At 35.1% G+C, this 12,658-nt stretch overlaps 1 protein-coding gene across 6 annotated transcripts in view; it reads right to left on the bottom strand.

Moving 5' to 3' along the window:
- LOC125060405 (echinoderm microtubule-associated protein-like 2) overlaps positions 1 to 12,658 on the bottom strand; it is a 62,990-nt gene that overhangs the window by 3,679 nt on the left and 46,653 nt on the right. For all 6 annotated transcript variants that reach the window (XM_047665294.1, XM_047665295.1, XM_047665296.1 and 3 more), the window contains 8 exons: positions 4,874 to 5,084; positions 4,096 to 4,302; positions 3,093 to 3,279; positions 2,429 to 2,637; positions 1,863 to 1,989; positions 1,645 to 1,775; positions 1,108 to 1,229; positions 372 to 504 (listed from right to left, as the gene is read on the bottom strand). In XM_047665294.1, the coding sequence (XP_047521250.1) occupies positions 372 to 504; positions 1,108 to 1,229; positions 1,645 to 1,775; positions 1,863 to 1,989; positions 2,429 to 2,637; positions 3,093 to 3,279; positions 4,096 to 4,302; positions 4,874 to 5,084 (1,327 nt within the window). The remainder of the gene's footprint in view (positions 1 to 371; positions 505 to 1,107; positions 1,230 to 1,644; positions 1,776 to 1,862; positions 1,990 to 2,428; positions 2,638 to 3,092; positions 3,280 to 4,095; positions 4,303 to 4,873; positions 5,085 to 12,658) is intronic.

The following is a 12,658-nucleotide window of genomic DNA, read 5'->3' as shown; positions in this document are numbered from 1 at the left end:
TATCATGTTTTTTCTAAATACTAAAAATGCTTTAAAGTCATACCAAGAAAAAATGCCAAGTAAAATAGATACATGAATGTATGTTTAAGAATTAGATTTTTTCTTAATGGTGAAGCTATTTATGGGATTTCTATTGAAAATCATACAAACGAATAATTCAGATTTTTAAAATCATACCCAAAATTTAACTTGTACATGCTTAAAGAAAAATATATTGAAATACAATGAACCAGCTTTGGTATTCTGTAACTTCTAGTATCGCGTGGTACAATAACCCAATATTAATAATAAAAATCAATATTAAAAATGGTATCGCCATCACTATCCCTATTGGAAGACTACTTAAATTGTTTTGATTAGTTTTGACTCACAAGGCACTTCCCGAGTCTGGAATATCTGGAACAATTGTCATCCACTTGGTAGATGTAAATGAAGTTGTCCCGAGATCCGATCGCCACATACTTGTTGTCTGGAGAGTATTGGATGGTCTGGATTGGTTCCACGCTGGAAGGCAAGAGGTACACTTCAAAATGCGTTGTTTTATACAGGCGGCCTATTAAAGGGCGCCAGTCCAGAAAGCGTCGCATAAATGCCATGGTATACTGTCTAGGAAAGATGAAAGCCAGGAGTTCCACGTCTATGCTGTTTTTATAAGAGTGTCGCATGCACTTGGGGATGTCAACAACACAAGGGTGAAACTCCAGCGTGCTTCTAGGCGAGCGTTCTTTGAAATGGATGTGAGAGTTTAGCAAACCACTATTTTAGGTACTTCACACGAGTTTAAAATAGACCATCATGAGAATTTAAGTGCAACTAAGAAAGTAGAATTACGTCTATTCATATATTATAATTTTCTTATCACCATTAAAAATATTAAATAAAGAAAAGAATTCTCGTTTCGCGCCTTTTTTACTTTAATTGAAACTCTTTGGAGTTATGTCATAAAATCTGATATAAACCAAGAGGCTGATTGCAGATGATTAATTAAAAAAAAGAAAAAAAAAAGTTCGATCTCTTTGGTGATAGAAATAAAATTCCAAATTCAAATATGTTTCGTCCCAAGAGAAAATCATTTAGATCTCTTTCAGACAAAAAATAATTCCTCACCCATCGACATGGTGCGCGACCAATTCCCTGGAGACGGGGTCGAAGACCAGCCACTTGCCTGACACGCAGCCCACTGCTATCACGCTGCCGTCCGATGACCAGGCGCAGCTTTGAGCGCGCTCCTAAATAAAACATCTTCTGTTATTAATGTAGTTTGATACAAATAAAACTCTGTCGGCTATTAGGAAATTAAATAAATAACATAATTTAAACAAGTTAATTTAAAAAAATCAGTGACGCTACAACCTCTTTAGGTCTTGGCCTCAGATTTTTGAATCTGTTTCATGATAATTTTTCAAACTAATAGGTGGTCAGCCTCCAGTGCCCGACACTCGCTGTCGACTTTTTGGGTCTAAGACATGTCGGTTTCCTAACAATGTTTTCCTTCACCGTTCGAGCAAATGTTAAATGCGCACATAGAAAGAAAGTCCATCGGTGCTCAGCCGGGGATCGAACCTACGACCTCAGGGATGATAGTCGCACTCTGAAGCCACTAGGCCAACACTGCTCTATAAGACTAAACAAAAAAATAATTACCCCAATATCCTTGCTCCATACGGTGGAATGACTGAGGGGATCCCAAAGCTGTAGCAAACTGTCCCAACAGCCCGACACGAATTGGGGCAAAGTGGGGTTAGCGGCTAAGCCCCATACCTCGTCCACGTGACCTGAAGGGGCAAAAATATTTAATCACAAATGTATCGTTTCTAGATAAAATTATAATAATTTTTAGCGTTTTTTGTCTGAAACGTTACCGAGGACAGCAGGTAAGAATCCCAGCTCCATGTCTCCGTGAAGGATGCAGTTCTTGGTTGTGCCGATGAAGAGTTGTGAGCCACGCCCTTCCGCGATCACTCGCACGCCGCCGTAGTGTCCTTCGATCTGAAAACCATTTTAGGCATGTAGTTTAATTTTTTAAAAGTAAATTAACTAATTGTTTATCTCTGATATATATGTGTGTTTAGTGAGACATTTATTATTTAAATTATATATTTATATAAAGAGAATTTATGAAATATTATATCAAATCTCAAATGACGAATAAGATATATATAAATAAATAAAAAAACATAAATACTAATATTTCATAATCATTAAGGTCTTAGTCAGTTAGTTTAGTCTTAGTCGCCCTTCTCACTCTCTCTCAATCGCTCTCTCCCTTTTCTTCGACAAAAACGCTGCACATCTCCGTGACGCTAATATTATTATTATTGCGTACCATCCGTAAAAAAAATACCCTCATGCGCCTAAAGAAGTTTCACTTAAAAATATATTTTTTATTTAATCAATCATAATAATTTTTCTGAGTATTGACACTCACCACATTCTCGGTAGCAGTGGGCTGCAGATCCGCGTCGAAGAGCACCAGCCGCCCATCCTTGCCCCCGCCGCTGACCACGGCCCCCTCCTTGAGGCTACACACGCTGAACACGGAGCCCGAGTGGACCCCTCGCACCATCTTCTGGATGGTGTTGGTGCCGCGGCCCCACACTATGAGGTTTCCGTTGCTGTCGCCTGAGATTACGTCGCCTGGAAAATAATGAAGAATGTTATTAAAGATATTTTTGCCAAATGAAAAAATTCACTTTCTAGAAACGTCTTAATACAATATCTTATTTCTTTTAAAAAAATATAATAATTTACGTTTGGTTTTGAGATTTCTGGATTAATTTTGATGATCAATTGTCAATCTAATTGGCAAGTAGGTGATCAGCCTCCTGTGCCTGACACGCGTCGACTTTACGGATGTAAGGCTGTTCGAGCGAATATTAAATGCGCACATAGAAAAAAAGTGCGCACTAGTAAGTAGTAGTCGCAAGTCCACTAAGCTATCACTGCTTATTTATTTTTAAGACACGTTTTTTTTTATTTTAAAACTATTCTGAAGTAAGTAGAGTCAGTCATAGTCGAAATACACTACAATTTTACCTTAAAACAATACCTAAATTAAAGATGAATATTTTAACGAATTTTAAGCCACTCACCATTATGATTAAACCCAAGACAAGTGACATATTTCGGTTTGTCCCTTGTCTCGAAGATGCCCATGCGCTTGTATAAGACGTTGGAAGCGTCCAAAGTCCAAAACGCGATGTGCCCCTTCCCACAAGTCACGATCTGGTTTCTGTCCAGCGGATGGAATTCTGCGGCTACCACTGTGTCAACTGAACACTGGAAAAAATATACAAATTTATTACAAACATTATTTATAAAAATCAAACATATCTATTGATATCTTCATAACTACCGAACCGATATTGATGAAACTTGGACGTTTCGTTTTTTTCTAATGTAAACTTGTAGGAGGCTCATCTGATGTTAAGTGATACAATGGCTCATGGACACCAGAAGGCTCGCAAATGCGTCGCCAGCCTTCTAAGTTATACGTATTACGTCACGTAATACTTATACCCTGATTTTTAATTCCGTAGAATTCTGACAGCAATCATTCTTTGACATGTCTGAGATTACAAACCTTTTTGGCGGGAGTTTTTTCAATTTCAATTCGAGTCTGAACATCTAAGTCTATACATACATTTTATTTGTTAGCGAATTATATTTTATTAAGTGCGGTGCTCACATTAAAAGTAGTTTTATGGCGAGTAATAATAGCGTCCCTTTTAAACACAAACAGTTAAAAACGCACAAGTATAGATAACATTTTATTTTTTAAAAAAGGTTTACTAAAGCTGGAATTAGAAGGCAGTGATGCCAGCTAAAGAATAAAATTAAGTAATTACAGATAATTCGATATATTGCTCATGATATTGAAATGTATGTTATTTTTGTATTAGATCACTTAAGTAAATATTTAGATTTAACTTTTTGTAGGTAAACAATACAGAGCATTTTATTTTTTATTGCCCTCAAATGGGTCAAATAAGTCCCTTTTTCGGTGGAGAACTTTGAAATGTCAGAATTCTACAGAATGAAAAATCTGACTATAATCATTTTAGAAATAACTTGTTTGTACTTCACATGTTGTACCTTAGTTTCTGCGACGCAGTGTCCCTTATCCGGCCTCTGCCACTCCCATACGCTGATGGTGTGGTCTGGGCCTTCATCGACAGCAGCCAGCAAGGATCCGCCATCAGCTCTCGAGAAGGTGAGGCAGGCAACCGCACGCTCTATGTGCCCGGAGCCCAAAACGGCCAGAGTCGCCAGGGAAACTGAGTTCCATACCCGGATGTGTGGCTGGAATAAATATTAAGTATTTAAGGATACAAATACTAAGGAAAATCCTAGCTTTATGATATAGAAAATATCATTTTATTAGCGAAACCGATTTATGTCTGTTTTTACAAAATCAAAAGAAATGTAATAACACATTGTTCAACTAAAATATTATAATCCCTCGAAATTCTTTATTACTCCGTAATATTTTAATTTACTTAGTTTATTATTAATTTTGTATCAAGTCTCTTTCTCTTTAAATTATATGTTAAATAAATAAAATAAATCAGTGGCACTACAACCTCTTTAGGTCTTGGCCTCAGATTTCTGAATCTGTTTCATGATCATTTTTAAATCTAATAGGCAAGTAGGTGATCAGCCTCCAGTGCCCATGCCGTCGACTTTTTGGGTCTAAAGCAAGCGCGTTTCCTGACGATGTTTTCCTTCACCGTTCGAGCAAAATTAAATGCGCACATAGAAAGCAAGTCCATTGGTGCAAAGCCGGGGATCGAACCTATGACCTCAGGTATGAGTCGCAGGTTGTGATATGATATGTTAACGAAACCATAAATGTTTCTCTAAAAAAACTTACCCTGGCGTCCATCCGATCATGTCCCGCACACTGCCCACTAGCAATGATCATCTTGTTTGGATGAATTGCGATACACTTGACGTCATCAGTATGGCCCGTGTAATGCCGTTGGCACTGCTCATCCACGTTGAAGAGAACTACCACGGCTGCCACGAAGTAAACTATCTCTCCAGTTGGTAAGAGGTATAGGTTGCTACGGCAGTCTTTGCCTCTGAAATAAATTATTCAGAAGTGAGAAAAAGTATTGAAATATATTATGAACATATTTTTATTTTTATAAGATTTACAATTTTCTTAACCTAAATAGTAATAATAATAATTAAAAATTAAATAGAAAATTAAAACAAATTGAAAAAATTTGGTCCCTGCGGCAGTGTACTTTAACGCTGGAAGAATTTCCTCGCTGTATTGCGATACTTATTCGTTGAGCGAGGATAGCACCAGCTCTGGGGTCACTGGTACTATCTACCAGGCGCCAACTTAAATCTTTAATTAGCGCCTGTGCACTTGAACCCCACGGTCAAAGAGTGTCTACTCCAACGGCAACAAAATCGTGTAAAATATTATTATAAAGGTGGGAACTGACCAAAGTTACGAGGTGTAATGTAGCATTCGCATCGAGCGTGTTACGCATCGAGCATGTTACGCTGTGTTCTAAAATCGGCGTAACATGCTCGTCCAAACTCTGTGTCCACTTTCGCCGCCAGTGTTCACGAGATGTGATAGTGATAATGTTGATATCTTTATTCTATTTAATTATTGTTTCATCCAAATTAAGAAAGAAAAAATGTTACTGGACATAAAACTTATTTAAAAACACAGGCGTATGAGGTGGTTTGTTATTGATTGCAATATTAAAAACCAAATTGATTTTAGGATTACTGGACAGTATAAAAACCTTGTACGGAGGTCTCGATTTTGAAGAACTGTTGAATTTAATTGGACCAAAAGTACTTAAAAAAGACACAATTTATAGAAAATCATAATCATGATCACTCGCGACGTGCGACGCGTAATTACTGAACCGCGTAACAGTCAAAGGATTCGCCAAAAAACCGACAGCCGGGTGGAGCACTCAAAGTGCTCGCTGGTTTCCCCGTAACACGACGTACTGACTGCACGAATGCTCGCTGTGTAACATTACATTACATGTTACATTACAACGCGTAACGTTGGTCAGTTCCCACCTTAACGCCGGCTCCACATGTGGGTCCCAACGCTCGTACCAACGTTGGACTGCAAACTCGGTGAGGCGTACACACGTTGGCTAATAAACTAGTTCTGTCCCGTCAGGGCCAATGTGAAGATGTCCGATACAGATATCGAAACTGCTCTGAGCGCGTTTATAGTAATGATGAGTGCACATTTATATTTGTTACTGAGAAAAAATAAATAAAATAAATATGTGCTCATTAACGATCCTCGCTTTTTTTTAAATCTTCAATTGAAAAATTCATTCCCATATTTTGTTGAATGGTGCGCCATGCATCAGCTATTAAATTTTTATTTTTATGATCCTTTCGAGTTGCGTCCCATATTATAATAATTATTGGATGTGCTTGATAAAGTTCAATAAATTCTATTACTTTTTCATTTGTCCATGCCGGTGGCGATTTTGTGGATGAGGAAGCCATTCTCGCTCGACGTACGCACTCGCGGCGTGTTGTAACAGAACTGAGCAAAGCGCCAACGTGTGGACATAGATCGCGAGCGTTCGCGCAGATTTCTTTGATGAAACCGACACGAGCCGGCCAACTACCAACACTCGCCCCAACGTTGGGACCAATGCCATTTTCTAGATCCACACGTTGGACGAATAGCGTTGGGGCCAATATTGGGGCCAACGTGTGGAGCCAGCCTAACACGAACGTAAATTCGTGTATATTCCTACTTTAACAAATATTTATAAAACTAGCGAAGAAATCTTTTAAATATTCGTTCCTTTTTTTGAACTTGCAAAATGTATACTAATAATTTATGTAAAGGTGGGAACTGACCGACGTTACGAGGTGTAATGTAACATGTAATGTAATGTTACACAGCGAGCATTCGTGCAGTCAGTACGTCGTGTTACGTCGTGTTTCCCCGTAACACGACGTACTGACTGCACGAATGCTCGCTGTGTAACATTACATTACATGTTACATTACACCTCGTAACGTTGGTCAGTTCCCACCTTTATATAATCATTATGTTTGGGATAATTTAAGGTTTTAATATAATTATAAAAGCAAAATTATATTTTTAAAACAATAACGGCTTTTTCGATTGCAATTTGCAATACTTAATAGAGTTTCTCTTAAATAATTTACGCCATTACACCAGAAACTTAATAACGTAGAAGTCGCGAGAAACAGGTTAAAGATAAAAATAATTTATATAACATTGAAACAATACTGTTCTTTTATCCTTTCATCTCGTTCAATCTCACTGGAGCGAATCGCTAGCCTTGCTAACCACATCTACTTGCTTTGTGTGAGCGGAAATTACGATTTTTGCCTAAGCGTGTATGTCAATAAAGTAAATAAAAATTTGTAATAAATTGTATATGAACGCGGATAAAAGTTCTGGTCACGGTCATTAAAAAAATACGCCATATCAGCAAAATTTATAATGATGTCGGCCTCAATATTATAGGTATTCTGATAGCTGGGTTTAACTTTTTCATTCAAGGTGGTATAAGCTTGTACTATCTTGAAAGGAAAACACTCAGCAATCAAGGTCAAAACCGTTTTTAAAACATAAATAAACATTATGTGATGCGTTCCTATCTTTTCTTGAAGTTCCAAAAGCCTTCCTTCTTACTAACGTAGTATTGTCTTACAATAGGTAGTGCATTATTTGTCTTTAAGACTATGTATATATGACACTGCTGTTAGCAATTACCGCCAACCTCTTGTTAAAATTATTGTATGATTTACTTATCTGTGATAAGCAGGGTATTTATTTACAATTCTAACGTTCGTAATTCTTTAAGCAATTTAAACCAATACAATAAGTATGAATGACCGTTGGGGTATCAACCTAAAGCCGGAAACTATAAAAGCCATCAATTGAAAGACGTTTTTGATAATTAATGACGTAATAACGAAACGCTTCAAAAGGCATATCTTCAAATTACGTAGGTGGTAATTGCAGCCAAAAATCATTCAATTGGAAAATTGTCAACTAATTTTTTGACAATTTTGACCCTGTGAAGTAATTAGTGTAAAGGGAATTTTACTTTCGTTAACTTACGAATAATAAGTCAATTAAGTAGGTAATTCATTTTGTAAAGTGGGTAATGTTTTCGTGTTAATTACTAGCATCGTGGGTTGGGTCAACACTTATCTAAATGACGTAACGAATGGTTTTAAGCCATAACTACTAAGTACTTTTTATATAATAACTAGCTGACCGGGCAAACGTCGTTTTGCCAAGTATATTAAAAAAAAAATAGGGGTTGATCGTAGAGGGGTGAAAATTAGGGGTTGTATGTATTTTTTAATGCTGTATCATAAAAAAATTAAAATTAAAAATTTTGTCTAAAAAATAAAAAATAAAATTTAGGGGTGGACTTACCCCTAACATTTAGGGGGATGAAAAATAGATGTTGGCCGATTCTCATAGATACCGGATAAGCACAAAAAAATTCATCAAAATCGGTCAAGCCGTTTCGGAGGAGTATGGCAACGAAAACTGTGACACGAGAATTTTATATATTAGATACTATAAATCAACTCTGAATTTTGAGGCCAGCGCAAGGTCGCCTATGTCAACCGTGGACTAATTTATTCCAGGGGGAGCTATGCGTTGCCTGCAAGGTATTTTATAAATTTAGGATATATGTGTCGCATCGTATTTAAATAAGTCCTGATTGAATTATTGTTTTTATTTACGGGCTGCGAATTCCAGGGAGAAACTACTTAAATATATAATGTAATAGGTTGAATAGAAACATTTACCTAAGTACCACGCAAACGTTAAATATAAATTACCCAAAGTTCTAAAATCCATTGTGGGCGAAATGCAATGTCTGAAATTTGTCAAATGTCAATGGAGGTGGTAAAGTTTACTGCTATATATTTGAATAATGTTTAATTATTTTTAATAAAACTTAAGTTTTATTCTCAATGGGTTTTATTCTTGGTCTCCAAAATCTGCATTAGTTACGTCGATATTTTTTCTTCACATCGGATGAATATTTATTTATTTATAAAAAACACAATCCTGTCCTAACAGGTGACCATAAACAAACATTAGAAATTAACTACTATAGACACTAACAAATAATAGAACTGTTGTCAGTTCACTCAACGGACAAAAAAAGGTCCGTTAACCTATGTGATTCCTTAACTAAAGTAATACAGCGAATCAAGTGCCATTACCAGAAGGTGGGAGAGGAAATTTCTATTACATATATGTAATGTATAAATTTCTATGTATAAATACTATGTATAAATTTATATTTCTAAAACACTAAATGACGTCATTTAGTGTTAATAATTAACTATATGAAGATTCAAAATGTCAATAAAACCTTTCTCGGAAATAAATAACTACTACATACTACGATACTATGATTCATGAGAAATTGTTTCCTCCATTATTAATTGTATCACAAAATATTAATGGCTAATAGTAGCTTTTAAACCTATTATCATTTGCCCGCATATACCACAAAACTGTTATTATTTCAACGATGACCTTATCGTGCAGATAATAAGCAAATCAATAGTACTCAATAGTAATATAATCCATAATATGTTCCCTTGACATTAAATGTTATATTTTGAAACTTATGGTGAACTAATTTTGTTCATTAGTAATGATTCTTTATTATTTGGCACGGGCGTCAATAACTGGTTCCTACTGTCGCACTTTGTAGGCTTTAAGCCTGAAAAGTAATAATTATCTTTTTTATTTGTTTTATTTAAAGAAAGTAGTTATTTTGTTTGAAGTATTATAACAGTATTGTAATGAATGTCGATTCGGTCGCTTCGGTGGAAGGAGAACGGTAACATACATTTTCGTCGTGTTTCCCCGTAACACGACGTACTGACTGCACGAATGCTCGCTGTGTAACATTACATTACATGTTACATTACACCTCGTAACGTTGGTCAGTTCCCACCTTTATATAATCATTATGTTTGGGATAATTTAAGGTTTTAATATAATTATAAAAGCAAAATTATATTTTTAAAACAATAACGGCTTTTTCGATTGCAATTTGCAATACTTAATAGAGTTTCTCTTAAATAATTTACGCCATTACACCAGAAACTTAATAACGTAGAAGTCGCGAGAAACAGGTTAAAGATAAAAATAATTTATATAACATTGAAACAATACTGTTCTTTTATCCTTTCATCTCGTTCAATCTCACTGGAGCGAATCGCTAGCCTTGCTAACCACATCTACTTGCTTTGTGTGAGCGGAAATTACGATTTTTGCCTAAGCGTGTATGTCAATAAAGTAAATAAAAATTTGTAATAAATTGTATATGAACGCGGATAAAAGTTCTGGTCACGGTCATTAAAAAAATACGCCATATCAGCAAAATTTATAATGATGTCGGCCTCAATATTATAGGTATTCTGATAGCTGGGTTTAACTTTTTCATTCAAGGTGGTATAAGCTTGTACTATCTTGAAAGGAAAACACTCAGCAATCAAGGTCAAAACCGTTTTTAAAACATAAATAAACATTATGTGATGCGTTCCTATCTTTTCTTGAAGTTCCAAAAGCCTTCCTTCTTACTAACGTAGTATTGTCTTACAATAGGTAGTGCATTATTTGTCTTTAAGACTATGTATATATGACACTGCTGTTAGCAATTACCGCCAACCTCTTGTTAAAATTATTGTATGATTTACTTATCTGTGATAAGCAGGGTATTTATTTACAATTCTAACGTTCGTAATTCTTTAAGCAATTTAAACCAATACAATAAGTATGAATGACCGTTGGGGTATCAACCTAAAGCCGGAAACTATAAAAGCCATCAATTGAAAGACGTTTTTGATAATTAATGACGTAATAACGAAACGCTTCAAAAGGCATATCTTCAAATTACGTAGGTGGTAATTGCAGCCAAAAATCATTCAATTGGAAAATTGTCAACTAATTTTTTGACAATTTTGACCCTGTGAAGTAATTAGTGTAAAGGGAATTTTACTTTCGTTAACTTACGAATAATAAGTCAATTAAGTAGGTAATTCATTTTGTAAAGTGGGTAATGTTTTCGTGTTAATTACTAGCATCGTGGGTTGGGTCAACACTTATCTAAATGACGTAACGAATGGTTTTAAGCCATAACTACTAAGTACTTTTTATATAATAACTAGCTGACCGGGCAAACGTCGTTTTGCCAAGTATATTAAAAAAAAAATAGGGGTTGATCGTAGAGGGGTGAAAATTAGGGGTTGTATGTATTTTTTAATGCTGTATCATAAAAAAATTAAAATTAAAAATTTTGTCTAAAAAATAAAAAATAAAATTTAGGGGTGGACTTACCCCTAACATTTAGGGGGATGAAAAATAGATGTTGGCCGATTCTCATAGATACCGGATAAGCACAAAAAAATTCATCAAAATCGGTCAAGCCGTTTCGGAGGAGTATGGCAACGAAAACTGTGACACGAGAATTTTATATATTAGATACTATAAATCAACTCTGAATTTTGAGGCCAGCGCAAGGTCGCCTATGTCAACCGTGGACTAATTTATTCCAGGGGGAGCTATGCGTTGCCTGCAAGGTATTTTATAAATTTAGGATATATGTGTCGCATCGTATTTAAATAAGTCCTGATTGAATTATTGTTTTTATTTACGGGCTGCGAATTCCAGGGAGAAACTACTTAAATATATAATGTAATAGGTTGAATAGAAACATTTACCTAAGTACCACGCAAACGTTAAATATAAATTACCCAAAGTTCTAAAATCCATTGTGGGCGAAATGCAATGTCTGAAATTTGTCAAATGTCAATGGAGGTGGTAAAGTTTACTGCTATATATTTGAATAATGTTTAATTATTTTTAATAAAACTTAAGTTTTATTCTCAATGGGTTTTATTCTTGGTCTCCAAAATCTGCATTAGTTACGTCGATATTTTTTCTTCACATCGGATGAATATTTATTTATTTATAAAAAACACAATCCTGTCCTAACAGGTGACCATAAACAAACATTAGAAATTAACTACTATAGACACTAACAAATAATAGAACTGTTGTCAGTTCACTCAACGGACAAAAAAAGGTCCGTTAACCTATGTGATTCCTTAACTAAAGTAATACAGCGAATCAAGTGCCATTACCAGAAGGTGGGAGAGGAAATTTCTATTACATATATGTAATGTATAAATTTCTATGTATAAATACTATGTATAAATTTATATTTCTAAAACACTAAATGACGTCATTTAGTGTTAATAATTAACTATATGAAGATTCAAAATGTCAATAAAACCTTTCTCGGAAATAAATAACTACTACATACTACGATACTATGATTCATGAGAAATTGTTTCCTCCATTATTAATTGTATCACAAAATATTAATGGCTAATAGTAGCTTTTAAACCTATTATCATTTGCCCGCATATACCACAAAACTGTTATTATTTCAACGATGACCTTATCGTGCAGATAATAAGCAAATCAATAGTACTCAATAGTAATATAATCCATAATATGTTCCCTTGACATTAAATGTTATATTTTGAAACTTATGGTGAACTAATTTTGTTCATTAGTAATGATTCTTTATTATTTGGCACGGGCGTCAATAACTGGTTC

The sequence above is a fragment of the Pieris napi genome, chromosome 21 (assembly GCF_905475465.1).
Source record: "Pieris napi chromosome 21, ilPieNapi1.2, whole genome shotgun sequence".
Taxonomy (NCBI): domain Eukaryota; kingdom Metazoa; phylum Arthropoda; class Insecta; order Lepidoptera; family Pieridae; genus Pieris; species Pieris napi.
This window is presented reverse-complemented; position numbering and strand designations above follow the sequence as displayed.